The 19,433-nt window shown below is 47.7% G+C and overlaps 1 protein-coding gene across 5 annotated transcripts in view; it reads right to left on the reverse strand.

Moving 5' to 3' along the window:
* Positions 1–10,733: 10,733 nt before the first annotated feature.
* SETD3 (SET domain containing 3, actin N3(tau)-histidine methyltransferase) overlaps positions 10,734–19,433 on the reverse strand; it is a 69,135-nt gene continuing 60,435 nt past the window's right edge. For all 5 annotated transcript variants that reach the window (XM_057733294.1, XM_057733292.1, XM_057733295.1 and 2 more), the window contains 5 exons: positions 18,778–18,852; positions 17,557–17,723; positions 16,602–16,687; positions 12,787–12,947; positions 10,734–12,094 (listed from right to left, as the gene is read on the reverse strand). In XM_057733294.1, the coding sequence (XP_057589277.1) occupies positions 11,648–12,094; positions 12,787–12,947; positions 16,602–16,687; positions 17,557–17,723; positions 18,778–18,852 (936 nt within the window). In that variant the 3' untranslated portion in view covers positions 10,734–11,647. The remainder of the gene's footprint in view (positions 12,095–12,786; positions 12,948–16,601; positions 16,688–17,556; positions 17,724–18,777; positions 18,853–19,433) is intronic.

Below are 19,433 nucleotides of genomic sequence, written 5' to 3' on the forward strand. Positions count from 1 at the left end.
CAAAGGTCCTGAGTCAGAGCTGGACCAAAGGAAAGACTCAGCGCCTGGCCACCTCTCCCTGCCACCTGGTCCCATTCCCCACTCCTTTTCACCCACTCACTCCCTGTAACTCATCTCTTTAGTGTCTGTTTTCCTTCCTGCATTTCCTTTGCACAAATGACTGTATTTCCTTAGAACTCCTTCTTTCTCACATGAAGGATAACATACCTCAGAAACTCTCTTGCACTTTGCTTTTTTCACTTCACTGCACGTCCTGGAAATCACTCCACGTCAGTTCACGGCCAGCTTCCTCCTCCATTGTGTGGAGGTACCAATTGATACAACCCTTCTCCTGTTTGTGAACTTTTGAGAGGTTTCCAATATTTTGTGATAACAAACAACGTTGCAGTGAATAACCTCATGTATGTCTATGTTTGTATGTTGCAGGTGTGTCTTCAGGACAGATTCCTAGAAGTAGGATTGCTGCGCTGACAGGTAAGTGCATAGGTAGCTCTGTTTGGTGTTGCCAAGTTTCCCTTCAAAGGTGTTATACTAATTTACAGGAGTGCAAATGCAAAAGTGCATGAGAGGATCTGTTCCCTGCAGCCTCCCCAACAGAATATGTGGCTGTATCTTAATTGCTGTTAGTCTAATAGGGGGAAACTGGTACGTCAGCGTTGCTTTAAATTGCGTTTCTCCATGATGAATGAATTTGGACACTTTTTGTATGTTTGAGGACTTTGTGTGTGAATTGTCTGTTCATGTCTTTTTCCCATTTTTCTCCCAATGTTTAAAAGTTCTTTATTTAATAGAAATATTAGTCCTTTGGTAAATATTGTAACTATTCTAGTTTATTGGGAGAGAACATCTTTTGACTTTGTTTATGGTGAGTTTTTTAATGCAATTTTTAAAAACTGTGGGAACCTTCCTACACTGTTGGTGGGAACGTAAATTGGTACAACCACTGTGGAGAACAATATGGAGGTTCCTTAAAAAACTATGATCCAGCAATCCCATTCCTGGGCATATATCCAGAGAAAACCATAATTTGAAAAGATACACGTACCCCTATGTTCACAGCAGCACTATTTACAATAGCCAAGACATGGAGAGAACCTAAATGTCCATCAACAGACGAATGGATAAAGAAGATTTGATACATATATACGATGGAATATTAGCCATAAAAAAGAACAAAATAATGCCCTTTGCAGCAACACAGATGCAACTAGAGATTGTCATACTAAGTGAAGTAAATCAGACCAAGAAAGACAAATATCATATGACATCACTTATATGCGGACTCTAATTTTTAAAAAATGATACAAATGAACTTATTTACAAAACAGAAACAGACTTATAGGTGACCAAAGGAGAAACGTTGGTGGGGAGGGATAAATCAGGAGCTTGGGATTAACACACACACATTACTATACATAAGATAGATAACCAACAAGGAGCTAAGTACAGCACAGGGAACCTACTCAATATTCTGTGATAACCTACATGAGAAAAGAATCTGAAAAAGAGTGAGTTTGTGTATACGTACAACTGAGTCACTTTGCTGTACCCCTGAAACTAACACAACATTGTAAATCAACTATACTCCAATAAAATTTTTTTAAAAAAATTATGTAGTCAAATCTACCCATCCTGTGTTGCTGCTGGGTTTTGAGGGAAAGTTAGAGAGCCTTTATCTGCTCCTGAGTGCAGTCCTTTCAAAGCGTGGGGGGTGGGGGGGCTCTTTGAATTTCTCCCTGAGATTCAAAGAGCCCTACCCCAGAGGAGCAGGCAGGGGTAGGCTGAAGGGTCTGCTGGAAATAGAACACAGGCCAGTTCAGTGTGGAGCTTGAAAGGATTACAAATGGACTCACACAGGTGGCTCCCCAAACACTTCAGATTCTGGTAGATTTGCCAAAATTGAGCTGAACACGCATGCTTCGTGGAGACATGGATTTATTTCACGGTGAGGTACAAGGGCAGAGATACATGGAGGGCGGCTGGGGACGGGGACCATCTGAGCGTGTAGATTCGGTGCTGGAGTTTTACCACCTTCTTTCACTGCTGACCCACGGTCCCAGTGGAGAAACTGGGGTTCAGTTAAATAACCCCATCAAGTGGTGGAAGGGCTGGACGAAGTCCCCCTTCCTCCAGGGCTCACACCTGTCACTGCCACCTGCTGACTTTGCAGTGGTGGGGAGGGGGCCTGTTTCTCCCCGAAGTGACCTGCTCCCCATCCCCAGAGCAGTTTTGGTTACTGGCGTCTCCAGACCCAGGCTGTGGCCCGAGTGGTCCTGGGCTCGCCTCTCCCCCACAGGCACCTCCCTCAGATCTGCTTTCCTCCTGGACCTCCTGGCTGGACCGCTTCACCTTCCCTGGGGTTCACTGCTGCAGACTACTCCAACCTGGTCCCCCCAGTGCACTGTGCAGGCCCCAGAGGGATCTCTCCGAAATTCAAAGAGCCCCACTCCAGAGGACAAAAGCCCCATTTCTTTTGCCTGGTGTGGGGGGGGTGTGCTCTGTGACCAGCCTCCAGCCTTCCAAGGGGGCTCCTCCTCCACTTCAGCCCCATCCCAGGCTCCAGCCCCCCAGCTTCTGAACAGCCAGGCATCAGCTGCTTCCCTGTCCACTGGGGAAAGTGCTGCTGTCAGCTGGGGCCAGGCTCCCACACCACCTCCCCAGAGTCCCCCCTGTGTGTCGCTCTGATGTGCCCAGACCAGCCCTGATTCCATCCAGTCTGGGGGTCTGCCCCCTGTAGGTACTGGGCAAGTCATAGATACAATAAAATCCCTGAAAGAGTCTATTGTGAAAAAGGGAGAGGAAAGATGGGTTAGAAAGAGTGCACTGGAGACAGGAGGGAGGCAGGGCAGGGAGTGAGCAGGAGAGCAGGGTATAGGTTGCAGGGGCGGAGAGGCGGGCGAGAGGATAAGGCCGGAGGGGAGCACCCTGCAGCCCGTGGGTCAGGTTCCTCATGACTGGAGGAGGTCAACAGGGAGAAAACACAGGCAAGAGTCACCTTCCTTACAGTTTCCTGGCTGAGACACAACGGCCTATTTTAACCAAGCCCCACGAAGGGCCCAGAGCATCAGGTGTGCTTGGATTTAGCGCAGGTTTGCAGCCTGCAGGGATATTTCGGGAACGGCAGATGCTGCTCTGCTCTCCTGCTTTTCCGTTGGCGTCCCCGTGCAGGTGGCATCCCCGCGCAGCACGCCGTCCCTGAGGACAGGCTGCTACCCGTTCTGTAAACCGAGTCGCAGCTTTGCCTCCCGACCACAATTCTTCGGGAAAGTGATCTATCCTTCTCTAACGTACGCGATCACCCTGTGAGTTCCTATCCATCCATCTGTCCACTCTGCCTGCAGGAGTAACGTTGTGGAATTGCTGGGAAGAAAGCATTATAGTGAAAGTCACCATTCTAACAATTTTCCAAATTATATTTTGTAAGAGACTATTTTTTGCTGTTTATAATTTCCAGCCCTCTTGCTGAGCTAAATGGCTTGGACTTCCTTTCTCTTGGGCCTTTTCTGGACACCTACTCTGTGCAAGGAGCCACCGTCACAGAGAGCTGTACACGGGGCCTCAGGTATCAACTGCAAAGTGAAATCTCATGGTGAGGGCGCTGCAACGGGCCATGGACCCACGGGGCCTCAGCTGCAGTTTAAGTGTCGACAAGCCGGATGGCAGGGAGACGTCCAGGGCCAGGGGGCACCTGTGGACGAGGCAGGGACCTTGCTCTGTGAACATCACTGGTATTTGTTGGATAAATAGATGTAATTGTGGCTCTTATATATACCTAAATGTTGAGCACATCTGTGCTGAGAAGTGTTTATTTATACAACACAACAGCAGCACAACCCCCAAACACACAATGTAAACAAAAATCCACCTCTCAGATCAAGTTCTTGGCTCAGTCTGGGAAGGTACCTGCTCGCAGGGCGGTGGGATGCAAGAACTGGGCTTGGATTCCCCGGGGCGGCTTCCTGGAGGGCGGTTCGTCCCAGCTAGCTCTGCTACCCGTGGGCGCAAGCACAGCAGGGGAATGGGGATTGCCCAGGTAGGAGCTCCTATAAAGGATGCAGGGAGATGGGACCCAGGGCCAGAGGAAGGGGCGTGGGTTTGGTTTGGATGAGGGTGAAAAGGGAGGTTTGGCTTGTCTCATTTTGGTGGCTGAAGAGGTCTTGGTGGACTTTCTCTGCTGTTTCCTGTGCCATGAAGAGATGATAGAATTCCCTTTCTCGTGGGTAACTGATCTGGGGGGCTGCTGGCGGTGGTGGTGTGGGGGAAGGGTGGGCAGGCTGCCCATCACTCAGCTTCACCTTTGGCCTCTGGTCACTGGCCACTTAGCTGCCTTGATTGCTGTTTGCTTGTCTGCCTGTGGGTCATTTCAGGGCTGCAACTTGGACTGTGACACTTCCGTCCTTAACTCACGTTGTACTTTGTTGCAAGTTTGCAGAAAGTACTTATTTTAAAATGTGCAGATTCAATAGTTGAAGCCTGAAGTCTACATAACTGAATGACTAGAATCCTGAGATGATTTAACAAGCGCATATACTCATATTATCCTACTAACTGCATACATTATTTGGGTTTAATTTTTCTATTTCCTTGGCTTGTAATCTACTTTCCTTCCCATCAGATACACAGCAATTCTATTCTTCCAGTATCAGCTGTTTTATAATCATCACCCTGACAGCAGAACTACATCCTCGTATTCATTTAATAACTATTTATCATCCTCTATCTTCCCATTTTTCAAAAAGGAATAAGTTAAGTGCTCCAGGAATTGGAAAAAAAAATTGAAATTTGACCTTTATTAACTGGGTTAATTGTCAAAATCTCTGCTTGTAAAAAAAATTAATGACCAAAAAGTGTAACTTTTAGAGTTTCAAAGATTAGGTTAATGTCCAAGGAAATATAAACTCTGACCTTTTTGACACATGTCATAAGTAACATCTATCCTAATAAATTGGTACCTGTGAGCAATTATAACATTTTTTTCCTGTATCCAATCATGCAGTTTAATTGCTGCTAGAAATTCTGGCTTCCTTAGAGATAGTCTGCAGGATTATTTGATGCCTATGGGAGTCATTTTATATTTGTTTCAGGGGAGAGTATTTGTTCATTTGGATTTCTAGACATTGAAATGTCGTGGACAGAGAGCCTAGCCGCTTCGGCCAAAGACAGCTCCAGTGGTAAACAACAAAACTACTCACAGGAATGACGGGGAAACAGGTAACGAGCTTCCCACACCCAGATGTGGTGTGTCACTGAGGCTGGATCCCCTCATTTACTTCATCGTCCATTTGAGATGGACTGAAGTAGGTGTGGCCTAGCCAAACCCCACGGGATGAACAGGTGGTTTTCTAAATGCCATCACTCGGGATGCGTGTTTGCGGAGCAGTGTGGGGAGACGGGGCTCACCACCACCGTTCACACGCTCACGCTCCAGTCTCACAAGGGGTTCTGCTTCAGCAAAGCAAACAGGGATTTCCCTGTCATTTCTCTAGTCACCCCAAACCTATGATGCTGGGGTCCCCTCTTATCATTTCACCCTCATCTGGAAGATCCCAGAATGTTAGAAAATCTGGGAGTGTAATATCGATTAACACGAGGAAGATTCTGGTTCCCTGAGGAAAGTGTTCAAAGCACTTAAGCTGCGAAAAGAAATCAGAGACTTCCATTCTCTATTATTTGGTAATAGAAATGAATCTTTCTAAGCGGGGGAGAAGGAATAAAAATTAGGCTGAGAGAGAACTGCAGGTAATCTACCATTCTGTAGACTGTGGAATTAAAAGCCCTGGCCAGTCTCTTTTCTGTTAGGGATAGGAAAAAAGGAATGTGTCTGAAGACCTAGTTTGGGCATAACTGCCCCTGGGAGGCCCCCTGCAGCGCCCTGCCGCCCCTAGACGCAGGCTGGGTGCCAGGCCTGCTCCTCCTGGAGCTCCTTGTGGACAAGCAGCTGGGGGTACACTGTTTGTGCCCCCAGCACCTATCAGATCAGATACTCCAACAACTGTTGAGTGAGTCTATGGCTGTCACTAAATCAAATCTTATTAAGGAAGTGAAACTGGGATGAGACCCTGTGCCCATCCGTGTCTCACTTTCCCAGCAGCTCGACACGGTGCCTGGACCTGTGTTTTGTCATTTGGAAAAGAGGACTTCTGCCACCCGCCCCTGCCACTGGGGTGCAGTGGGAGACAGCAGTGGACCAAGGCTGTTTGGGTCCCCGTAGGGAAGAACTGACACCTTGAAGGTCTGAAGCCTCTGAGAATACTGACCTGGAGAACTGCTGGGTCCCGTGGGGACCCTCGCACACCCTTGCTCATCCACTGGTCCACTCGTTGCAGGGCTAAGCAAGGACCTGGAGGAGAGGAAGAGCGGAAGGCCAAGTGCTGCTTGGCTCCTGGCACTCGGAGAACTCAACCCAGCTAACTGACTGGTGGAAGAGCCAGGCCGTTCCCAGAAACGCTGGTAGCTTTTGTTAACGTCGTTGTTGCGTGAGTCACCGGCTCCCAGAGCATCTCAGCAGGCAGCAAAACCGCACACAACCAGGCTGCTCTCCACCTCAGAACCCTCAGCACCCAGTCTGGCAAAAATAACGCCGTAAAGGCTTCTCTGTAAAACACCACCTTTGTTACAGCTGCTGGTGGGGTTAGTGGAGTCAGTGTGTCTATTATAGCACCTGCTTCCTAAGGGGGGAGGACGATGTGAGGAGGGAGGGGGGTTATTCCCATGCCCTTGGTTTGATCCGGCCGGGGAAGAGGAGCAGGATTTTCATGTCAGCCTGGAGCTTCTCCGGAGGAGCATATAAATCACAGCTCCCGGGATGGAGGGCTTCCCACCACTGGGGCTGCTGCATCAGTGAGGAAGCCTTTTCAGAGCACGCACTAGGCGCCGGGCCCCGCACGGGGCACTCGGAATCCAAAGACGAGCCGCCAAGGCACCAGTGCTCACACGGCACCAGCTGGGTGACGTCTTCCTTCAGCCATGCCGGCCGGGCACCTTCTCTGTCGCCTGAAACTAAAGGATTATGAGTTTTGAGGAACTCTTACGTGCACACGTGTATGTGTACACACATACTTTTGTGTAAACGTATGCATATTTACACATATAAAATATACGTATGGACACACACACACAGGTATGTCCGAGTCATAGGAGGGCGTTAGGAGACTGTGAATAAACTCAGGCGTTGGTGCTGAAATGACCATCTGGGTTAACTTTCCCAGCCCCACAGTTGGACTAAGGAGTCCACGAACACAGCTTCCTCTGCCGTTTCAGCTTGTTTCTACCGGAAATGCCAACGGTGGCATTTGTGTTTAAAGCAGCTGGCCATTGCTACATTTTCCCATCTAAAGAAGTTCGTCCATGACAAGGCAGGTGAAATTCCACAGGAGCCCTCCTCGGGGTCCCTGGGCACCAGCCCAGGGCAGGAGCCTCTGGCGGGATTCCTGGGGGCGGGGCTCAGCTTCCTACCCCCTACCCTCAGCCTGGCAGGGCTCTGCCCCCCCCCCACTGCTCACAGATGAAGCCCTGAAAGCCCAGATGCCACTTCCTCTAGCGCTTCTTTTCCCAAGCTCCAAAGTGCACGGAGCACCCCCTCCTGAAGCGTGGAGTGCTCTGCCTGGGTTATGGATATTTGTTCAAATGGTTGCCTCGCCACCTCGGGGCAGTGAGGGCTTCTTTGGAATCTTCGAATTACACAGAACCTGGCGTTGCAGCAGGAACACAACTGTTGCTCAGCCTAGGTCTGAAGTTCCTGTCTCAATGGACAGATGGCAACAGCCCTGCCTGCAGAGCAGGGATGATTTTGCTGCCCCCAGTCCCACTAACATTTCCTGCCTCCCGGGAGTGGCTCAGACTTAGAAAATAGTAATAACTCACATTTACTGAATGCTGAGCACGCGGCAGACACTGTGCCAGAAGCTTTCGTACCCATTACCTCATCTGGTCCTCGCAGTACCCTCTAGAGGTAGGAAGCACAAGACACCCTAAAGGCAGATACAAAAACATCCAAGGACTGTCCCCTGGTCCCAGGAGAGAAGCGCGACTGCGTCAGGAACCCAGGACCGTGTGCCCCAGAACTTGCTCTCAGCCACCATGGACTGCCTCCCCATCCTCTGTATAAAGATTAATAAAATCGAAGTACCCCAGACATTCAGAATACCCTCTTCATGTCAGTCACCCCTTTGGATGGCCAGCGGTCAGTCCATGTCCACGTCACATCCACGTCCACGTCCACAGCAGCCTGCCTTGTGAGGAAGTGCCCCCCCCACAGGGCTCTGCCTCCTGCCTGTGCCTCTGCAGAGACTGAGTCCCACCCCTCCTTCCTGTGACAGTTCTTCAAATACCCAGGACCAGCACTGCAGCTTCATTTAAATAACAAATTCACCAGTGCATCTAAATACAATTTGAGTTACTCCAATTCCATTTACACACAGAATTTTAGGAATACACTATATAAGGTGCTGCTGATGAAAATTAGTAGAATGACCCTTAATGAGGTTACTGGATTCTACACCGTACTAACCTGAAATTGACATTTAAATAAAAGTGAGTCAAATTCTTGGGTCAGGTTATTGGCTATATCCTATTAATAAACATGTTCATCTTGCCAGATCGATAATAAGGTGGACATGGCACAATATATCACATGAAAAGCGTCTCACCGTAGCCACGGTTACAGCCAACACTTTAAGATCTGGGCTTCCTGAAAGTCACCCCCAAACCAACCACCACTAACCATGATTCCCTACTTTCTTTACAGTCAGTGCTATCTTAGTTCTGAACTCAAGTAGAAGGTACTTTCTTTGGGCTGTTTTTTTGTTTTTTTTTTTTTAAAGTCTTTCACTTCAACATGTACGCATTAACCACCAAAAATATAGTAAGGGATGATTTACAAAAAACGAATTCCCTCATTTTTAAGTGAAGTTTAATTTAGCATAACCCTGCATATCAGGAATCTGGGTATATATATTTTAATGTCTTACCCTGCCTCTCAAAAAAAATGAAATGCATTTTCTAGTGAGCCTATTCTAGAAACTATTGGGGGAAATCACCCATCAATCGCCAGCTTGCATGGAAAAACGGGGTGATCTTCTAGGCTGGTGAAATCTAATTGCTAACTGTTTACACAAATAACACACCGAGCTAACGAAACAGAAGCAGAAGCTGGCATTTTCCCAAAGACTAGCCTGAGCAGCCTCATATCCAAAAGCATTAAGAAGAAAGTAAACTTGAAAATGATTTGAGAGAAAGGTCTATTTTCATGACAGATGGCAGTGAGGGTTCTTCAATGCCAATTTAATCACTTTTCCTTGGTTTTCAAATGCTTCACTCGTGAATCCAAGTGTCTGTGCAGCAGTGCTGCATCCCTCGTGGCACAGAGGGCTGGTGACATGCACTGTGGTCTCGCTGACCTGCCGGAGTCCTGCAGGGGCGATTCTACCCGACCTAGGAAACCGTGTTGCTCAACACACTCTGGTCTTCTGACATTGAAAGGGTGCTGTGAGCACCCTTTTTGTCAGAGTCTCCTCAATTGGAGCCTATCCTGCATAATCGTTTTTGGTCCAATAACAATAAATAGACCCTGTGGGGGTGGAATTAATGGACAGAATAGTCTCTGAATTTTTAAGCAGTGACTGTTGATAATTTAGTACCATTCCCTCGTCTCCCAAGTAAATGAAGGAACTGGGCCCGAGCGTGGGGTCCCCACACCCTTCAGCAGTGCCGTGAGGACCAGGGCTTGTCCCGACCCCAGTTCAGCTCCACCTGAACGCGAATCTTCTCTGGGGAGTGTTTTGAAAACTATCTCAGGAAGCTAGTTTATGTCTGAAGTGTTATATCTGAAATATATATATACTTCAAAGGACATATTGAACATTAGACTTGAAAGCTGTTACCCAACGAGAAACTCATCTACAGACAAATCAGTCATGAGCGTTCTCGTCTCTGGGGCTCTAGCTCCAGACAGAAAACTCCTTGGGTACCACCGTGCTTTTGCCTTTTGGAAATTAGGACGTATGTTTCCCAGACTATTTCACCTTTTTGGTAAAGTATCTCACGTACAGGGCTGATAGGAGAGGTGGCGTCACAGGCATCCTCTTATGAGGAAGTTCAAACTGTGTTCACGTTAACAATGTAGGAAGGCACAGGCGCCGACCTCACGTAAAGATGAAACCTGCTGCTAGCGTCCAAGGCAGCAGGTACACGTGACGTGCGAGCTCTAGGAGGCGGGGTATCCTCTGCAGAGAATGAAGCACGTCATCAGCAGAGCTGTGTCTTCTCCAAGGAGAAACACTGAGAACATCCTGACGACTGCCAGTGTGCAGCGATGTTTACCGAGACGGCTGGGTGAATAATTCACCCAGCATTTTTCAAAATAAGTGATGTCCTTAACAATTAGGACATGAGAGACGACGTGAAAATTCGTAGTTAAGGAAGCCTGGAACCTGAAGACGGGGGGATAGATCCCAACTCACCCCCAGGTCACCACCCCAAGCCTCTACTTCCCCTGAAACTAAGAACGCCTCTTCCCGTGTTCCCGGTGCCACCAGCTCTCCCTGAGCACCCCCTGAGGGCTGGGAAGGGGGCTGAGCACAGGCCTCTCATCCATCTCCGAGTCCCCTGGGGGAGCAACACACAGCACAGGTCAGGTTCAAAACCTGCCCTGAGGATAGCAGGATGGTTTTCATAAAAGCTCGATTCAAGGGGCCTGTCGCACCCCAAAGAAAAGGAATAGACAAAAATATTAATCATGTTTTCCTTTTAATAAGGCTTTTTACTCAAAAGTAAAGTGTAGCTTTGAAAATCTCTAGCTTGTTGGGACACCCGGAGAAGCCGGGAGCGGCCTCGCCTTGAACACGGCCGCGGGACCCTCGCAAGCTCTCGGGCGCCAGGGCTGGGAGGGCAAATGCACCACTTTACAATCAGAGCCAACATTTAAAATTAGGAGGAGGATGCATGTCCCACTTTGATTCCAGGAGAAAGGACAAGTTCTTAATACAGTAAAACAAAACACAAAAAGTAAACAAATCTTTAGAAATCACAAGATACGTGTGTGTGTGTCTGTGTGTGTTTATATCATTAGGATTCTCATCAACATTTAAAACTATTAAAAATAAGGTTGCCACCTTACCTTTTCTTTTGGTACTGGGGTGTTATTTTTTTAAGGAAAAAAAATTTTTTTTTTTGCCCAGACGCTCAAGTTTTCTAACCTCAAGCCCGTTTTCCCCTGTACAACCAACTGCCCCCGTCCCTCACGCTGCAACCCCAAAGCACCACCATCAAGGCCCGCTGGCAGGAGGCAGAGCGAGCTTTGATTCTGGTTGTCAAGAAGACAGGCCCACAAAGCACAACTGACAGAGGAACTGAATTCTTCCCCAGGAAGAAAATACACCTGCCTGCAATGGGTCTGCAAAATCTTCCGAGGCACCTCTTCCCGCTTTGTGCTCTGCTTGGTAACTTGTTTGGCCTACAAGCAAGATGGCAATCCTAATCAGAAAGGGAAGCTAGATTTTTTAAATAACTTAAAAAAATCATTTTTATATAAAGCAGCAAAAAACATTTTCCTCTCTGCAGAAAGAAAATCGTGAACAAGGAAACACAGCAATGTAAACGGGGCTGTTCACACACTTCTGCTAAACTGGACCCCCCGACAGACTCAGAGCTACTTTCCAACTTCCTCGGCACTGTCGGAAGAAGATTCTTTGGCGTCTCCAGTCGCTCTTTTACTTTCCTCTTGATTTAAACTTTCCTTTTCCGACCTGGTCCCGTTGGGGATAGAGTTTTCGCCGTTGATGAGCCCGTGCTCTGCAGCCTTGGCCCTGCGGACGGCCTCGGTGAGCGTCAAGGCCTCCTGCGCGCCGGCCTCCCCCTCCAGGTTCCTGAGGACCAGGGGCAGCCGCGAGTCCGCCACGCCCTCCAGCAGCCCCGGGTTACTCTCCTCGTACTTGGGGAGCGGGGCCTGCTCCTCCATCTGCCTGCGGTAGTACTCCCGGTTCGTGGCCGCGCTCTTGACCGCTTTTTTCAAAATCTCTTTCTCCCCTAAGCGCAACTTGACGGCCATCGTGGCACGAACGGAAAGGTCGTGGTTTTTCAGGAAGGACTTATCTTCCTGGAAAAGGAAACAGAGCAAAATTAAGTACAAGAAATCTAAACCGGCAAAACTACAGTGACAGAAGGAAGATCAGTTGCTGCCGGAGATGAGGGCATGAGGGAAATGGGGGGGGGGGGGGGTGAAAGAAGGTTCTGGAACTTGACCGTGGAGGTGGCTGCATGACTGTACACTTACAATCAAGCGTGCACTTCAGAAGTGTGAGTTTTATTCTATGTAAATTATACCTAAATAAATGATTATAAAACAAAAAAGAAGAGCCTAATCAAATGGTGCTCGGACACTGCCAGAACTTCATTTATTTCTAAACCTGTTCTGTCTGTGCCCTGACGGAGCCCAGGGCTTGGTGCTTGGCTGAGTGATGGATGAACGACAGGTGCCTCAAGCCAGTGACCCAAGAGTCAACTCTGAAAGCACAAGTGAAAACTCATGTGTGTTTGTATCATATGAGTTAGAAAGTATAGAAAAATATTAAATAATTTTAAAAATTTATCTTATAATCAACAATGCCTCAATATGACTCTTTCGGAAGGGGTAACTGTGTAAAATAGAAAAATATTACTAAGTTGAATGAAAAATGTCAAAAACACGATTTTGCTAAAGAATTGTAGTAATTTACGTTTAAGAATCTCTTATTAAACATCTTTTAACACACGACAAAGCACAAATCCTCATTTAATTAATCGAATTACCTCAATGGTTGTTTTATACGTTTTTAAAAGAAGTGAGGCTCGATCTTCAAGAAACGTCCACAGTTTGACCTCATTGTCCCAGCTAACAGGATACTCGGAGTTCCCCAAGGTGAAGATTCTGTCGATGGCATTATCTCCCAGCAAATGTTCTTTCAATTCTTCTACAAGAACACAAACAGCCGTCTGTGAGGGGAAACAGCACTACTTCTCACTTTAACCAGCAGCCCACCTCACAAACAGCTCTCCCAACAATGTTATCTTCCTGCGGTGAAGAGTTCTTTCTCCCTATCAATCAGCCAGGCCATGGCTAGACTCTCCAGAGCAGAGCCAGAGCTGTCTGAGGAAAGGAAAAAGATGGCAGGTCTTCTTCTTCTTTTTTTTTTTCGGATGTGGACCATTTTTAAAGTCTTTATTGAATTTGTGACACTATTGCTTCTGCTTTATGTTTTAGTTTTTTGGCTGCGAAGCATGTGGGATCTTAGCTCCCTGACCAGGGATCAAACCCTGCACTGGAAGGTGAAGTCTTAACCACTGGACCACCAGGGAAGTGCCGAGGGGAGGTCTTCTTGATTTGGAATCCAGATCAAGCCTGGCTTGGCCAGCACTCTGATTTTCATTGTTTTTAAGAGGGAACCATCTGAGGTGGTTTTGGAAGATACTTCTCAAAGACCACCTGTAGGGACTTCCCTGGTGGTGCAGCAGTTGAGAATCCGCCTGCAAACGCAGGGGACACAGGTTCGATCCCTAGTCCAGGAAGATCCCACACGCCGCGGAACAACTAAGCCCGTGCACCACAACTATTGAGCCCACGTGCTGCAACTACTGAAGCCCTCACGCCCTAGAGCCCGTGCTCCACAACAAGAGAAGCCACGGCAATGAGGAGCCTGAGCATCGCAACGAAGAGTAGCCCCCCCTCGTCACAACTAGAGAAAGCCCTCACGCAGCAAAGACCCAATGCAGGCAATAAATAAATAAATAAATAAATAAATAAAATAAACACCACCTATAGTGACACGCCCCTTATTCTGACAACACACTTCTTGCCAACCATGTGCCCAGTCGCAGCCACTGGGTCAAAAAGACGTGCAGGTAAGCAACGTAAACAGTGAAAACAAGCAACAACACAGCGACCCAGAGGTCCTTCTGGACTCAAAGCTGATGGGTGCTAACTCCAGTAGCTGACCTGTCTCGTCTTATAACAAGTAGACCACAAACTGAAACAACAAACATGGACTAGAAAAATCCTAGTTGATGAAAAATGTGTCCATATCCCTCACTTGTCAGGAATGTAAGTAGGAATTACAAGTGAACACAAGAGCACGTCTCCATTACCTTCCAATCCATGTAAGAAGAGGGAAGGATGCAGCAAGGGCTCCGAGCGCTCTATCTCCTGGCACACTACCTTCAAAAGACCAAAACAGGCTGCTCCTATTCATGCTCAAGAAACACACCCCTGCTTCTTATGTGATTAGGAGACAGTATCTCTTTCAGAGCAAAATGCCCCACAGCTGTCACTATTTACAATTCAAATGGAAGAACTTCTGCTGCCAGCAAACCAAACTTTTATTAGTATTAGTGAGAGCGATTCAAAGAAAGCCTCAATTGTCTTGACATGACAAACTGTCTCTCTATGACTAAAGAGAAATGAAAGAGAATCAACGGACCTAAAATGATTCAAAAGCAGGTTTTTGGCTTTTTTTTTTTTATAAGAAAACAGAAGTAAATCTAATATTCAAAAAAAGAGATATATTAAGTTGCATTGGTTAGCAAAAGATCAAGATGAAATAAAGGATGTTTAGGTTTTTGATCCTTCAGTTTATATTCTATGTATAAAGGAATGAAGATTTTTAAAATGCTTTCTGGGTGGAAGAAGTTTCTTTTCAGAAGCCCCCAATACTAAGGTTACTATTTTTATTTTCTTCCTCAACCTACCCGAGTTTTACCCTTTCGTTAACACTGGGAAGCTGAGGGGCTGAAGCAGCGCTCTCTCTGCTGCTCTTAACGGTGACACTGGACTGGCTTCCCATGTCTGGAGAAATAAAGCCTGTGAAAGGCCATCCACCTGCCGGGAACACCGGGGAAATGCACCACAGGCTCCGGGAGCGGTTTCTTTCCCCTCTTCCCTCTGGCTGACGAACCCTTCCCGGGCTCCCTGCCCTCAGAGGGCTCCTCCCCCGCAAGCCGCCTCGAGAGTGTGGTCCGGGGGCCCCCGGCCCGGCCCCCGCAGACCCTGCGGCACTAGGGTCTCTTCCGTGGACTATGGGACCTGCAGGCCAGCAGGAGCCACGTGGGGATCTGGGGCGCGGGCCCTGAGTCGGCAGAGCCGGGTGCTAAGTCAGGGTCATCGCCTGCGAGCTGCGTGGCCAAGCTGCTCTCCTCTTTGCAGGGCAGTTTCTAAGTCAGTCAGGTGGGAAGCACCCCCCCCCCCCGCCCCCTGCAAGGCTGAGGAGGGGCGGCAAAGGCCACACCACATTCTGCATCGTGCCAGGCACCGGCAGGGCCCCCAGCGCACAGGCATCATCATCGTCTCTCCTCATCAGAAATGTCCTCAGGGTGTGAACGGTGACATTCAACTTTGTAAACCTACATTTTATGCAAGAAGAGCCCACGGTTAACCCCTAATTCATGTTCCCTAAATTGATGAACCGCCACCAAATCCCAAAATCACCAAAAGCTCCCACCTGAGTGACAGAGTCCAGAGCAACATGGCTGCAAACCAGAGACTAGGACCACCCGCGCCTCCCTGGGCTCTGCAGGTGGTGTCTCCGTTTGCCTCTCTAAGTTTCTTCTACCCCCATCTCCATGTCAAGCCAGGACCTGGGCGGCATGTCTCTGGCTGCAGATGTGAAGACAGGCAGCCAGACGGCAGAGCCCGGCAGACTCCCTCCATGGGCCGTCATTTCTGCCCCGGCCGCCCTCGCCCCAGCGCTCGGACAGCCTCCTTCAGAAGAACACTTATCTGTCTGTTCAATCAGGCGGCACGCACGCACTCACTCACCCATTCCCACCCAATCTGTCGTGCACACCACCCAAGGTGCTTTACAACAACAGCAAACTCAGACAATTAAAAATGGGACCTCAGGACCAGGGGACTTGGAGCAGTATATTTTCAGATGAAAAATGAAAACCCGACCGCAATAGGTCAAATCTCAGTGCAAGAAACCCCAAAGGGCTTGTCTTGAGGAAACACATACCAGTAATGCTCAATACATACATTTAACTCTTTTTGTGCCTGAAATAGGAGGCTGTAGACAAGAATCTTTTGTGATTTAAACAGGTTCTGTTTACAGTGTTATTTACTCCAACTGGATGCCTGGCATTGAAGGCCTGCTGGCAATTTCAGATTCACGCTACAGAGCTGGTTAACAAGTTAAGTCCTTTGGCCCACGTGGGCCACGGCTGACCACACGACTTCACTGTCCACCAATTCACTCATCCAGGTGAATTAAAAATATCAGTACCCTGGGAGTGCATTTGGGCTCTGTCGTCTTGGGTAAAAGCACATCAAAAACTCTCATCTACAAATGTAGAATTTTGATAAAGTTAGACAATCCAAGATATATTAAGTTTTCTTCCAACGCAATAGAGAATAATTTGTTTATTACAAGTGTATACTGACGGCACATCAAGGATTTAATAAAATACTTCCAGGATAAAACAGATCAATTTCTTCTTTCTCCAATATTACCATCTTATCTCCTCCCCCTAAGTGCTTTAATTTTAAGCAATTTTATCTTTAATCTGAATCCCTCTGCCTCACACTTCATGAATTAAAAAAAAAAATTCAACATTTTCTTTTCCCTGAAATGGTTTACCTTCGGTCATGCAGAAAACGCGAAGAAATGCCAGAAGTTGGGCGGAGATCGGCGGCTCCGTGAAGTGCAGCGCGAAGACGCTGGAGCTGACGAGAGGAAGAAGCGCGGTCAGTCCCTGCTGCGGTGCCCTGCTCGCCCACAAGAAAGCTCTAAGTCTGCGCTCCCTGCGGTCACCCCGGGGGCACTGGGCCAGCATGGGGCGCCCCAACTCTTCACCTGAACTCTAAAACACAACTTTCAGCCCTGGCGAAATGCAGAAGGCCCGGCTGGCCCAGCAGCACGGCGGTAACCGTCACTGCCGGCAGCGTTTGGTCCCATCGCCTCCATGGCGGCTGCACACCACGCACTAGGGGAATTAAGCACACCCGCAGTGCCTAAAAAAGGTTAACGATAATTTATGTTGAGCTCACATTTTAATCATTAATCAAATATTGACAAGTTCAATAAAAAAAGGTCCAGATAATCCATTTTCATTAAGAACGGCCCCTCCGTCCCCTGGAGAACCAGGAAGCCATCATTCTTGTCTCCTTTATCATTCTGCACCTCAAATGCAAGAGAATCTTAAAAGATTTAACCAGAAATTCTTGAAATCACTGAGGATCATGACTTCATTACAGAAACTAATGGTGGCAAAGAATTAAGTGGAATAAACTGATTCAGGTCATTAACCTCTCCAAGGTGAAAGGCATTAACGATACGGAGACACTCATTTAACTGCAGGAGGATTTCAGGCCACATCCCCTAGATCTGGCTGCGGATGCTTCCAAGGACACAATTATGCTGAAAACGCTGGTAAATCACCGTGCGTCTCAATGGTTTACATTTGCGGGATAACAGGGATAAAGGGACAGAGACAAACTACAGTGCAGAAGTTTTATTAACACAGCAATTAAACACTACGCGACTGCAAAGAGCTGCAGTGCACAGGAAGGAGCGGACAGGTGTTGCTACGTACGTTGGGATGCCAGCGCGAGCCAGGACCTCGGCCTTCATGGCGTAGAGCCTGTCGCTTTTGCTCACTCCAAGCTTTATTTTCACTCTGTCGTGTGAATTATTGTCAAAGAAAAAACCACTGTGGATCACAAACTCTGCATTTGACCGAGTGCCATAAAAAATGTAAATCTGAGATGCAGTAAAGAAAAAATAAAGGGATTATAAAAGAAACTTAACATCCATTCTCAGGACACAACAGGGCAAAGGATCAGTTCTCATACATTTAATGCAACTTTACACTAAGGAGGCAAACACTCTGAAGTGGCCACGTCCCTGTTCAGAACGTCCTGTGCAGCTGGGTGGGGACGGGCTGGGTGAGAAGAGCACCCACCGGGCCTCCCAGCACACAAAGGAGCCAGGCCCCCACATCCGGGCCTTTCTCAGAACCCCTCACCTCCCCAGAGACAGACAGCGAGACTGTCCTGTACAACTGCGCTTTAAAATTCGTCACGTGCTTCCTCTCCTCTGACTACAAGAGCGTCTTCTGGAACCAGAGTTTAAGGCAGTGTCTGTCAGAAATCCATTTCTAGACGCTGTGGCAATTCTGACCACAGCAGAAGGGGTTATGAACTTTTCTCCAGGCACTTTGCTAGGCTAACATTGTTCACTTTGTCTCAGCTGGAACGTCAATGGTCTGTGTCAGTTCTGTCTCTCTGCGTCACCTGCTTGGTCGCAGGACTGACAGGCCGAGTGCAGGTGTTCATCCGGGCACACTGTCAAACTTACTGAAAGGCTTAGCCCCGCCCCCACCCCGCCCCAATTATTACTTAAAACTTCACAGATCAAAGTGAAAGTACAAGAAGATAGCTTGTGGTTCCTGATTCCCTTATGGTTTCGCCGCTTAAATAAATTGCCTCCTTTTAAAGAAGGTTCTAATCAGAAAAAGATATGAAAACAATGCAGTTTACACAATCCAAAAATCTGTTCTACTGTCATAACACAGTTTATTTTCAGCTGACAGTGACACACATAGTAAGTAGGTCAGCTGTGCAAATAACTGTGTTCAAATCTTCCTGCCTGGTGGACCCAAAGGTCCCATTCAGAACACGATACCTTTACTATGGCTTTGGGTCTCAATACGTATCCCAGAAAACAAGCCTTAAATACAAATCTCGAAATTTCCTGCCCAAGTTAAATACTTTTTTTAAATGATCAACATGAGGTGAGTTGACCTGGAACCCACCTGCTCTCCGGCCCGGAAGTCCTGCAGGGCCACACACTCACAGCGGTCGTCCTCCAAGTTGTAGCCGGTGGTGATCTGAACACGGGAGGAAGGATAACAGGACAGCGTCTAAGTGCTCTCGCTCAGGGGGGCCTTTGTGTGGCAATTAGAGGGTGAGAGACACCCAAAGCTACTTAAAAGGGGTGCATTCTGCTTGCTTCATCAAACTGAGCAAAGAACTGCTTGGTTATTTCAATCCTATTCACACCAGAAATCCTTATGGAAGACGCTGTACCTGCAGTGAGGGACACACGCTTCGGAAAATGTTTCGTGTAGACTATCCCTTGCTGGTCTCAAGCAAACACAATCACTCATTACAAAGCTACAGGCTCTGAGCTTGCCGCCCCATCTCTCCACCCCCCACCCCCCCCAGGCCCTGTGCCCCCCAAGGAGGGAAGAGGGGCCTCTGACTTGCAAATAGCATCCTAGTACTTGGTCTTTAAGAATGCAAAGTGGGTTTTCCATCGGATAAAGAATAAGGGAGAAAGAAAAGCTCTGTTTCCGAATTATGTACATCTTTTACTCTGAAACTAGAGAAATTAAAACTTTCAGATAAGCAAAGGAAAAATAAAACAACTTTGTTGTATCCTACTCACTCTATGCTGAAAGCTATACTG

Source organism: Hippopotamus amphibius, chromosome 4, assembly GCF_030028045.1.
Source record: "Hippopotamus amphibius kiboko isolate mHipAmp2 chromosome 4, mHipAmp2.hap2, whole genome shotgun sequence".
Taxonomy (NCBI): domain Eukaryota; kingdom Metazoa; phylum Chordata; class Mammalia; order Artiodactyla; family Hippopotamidae; genus Hippopotamus; species Hippopotamus amphibius.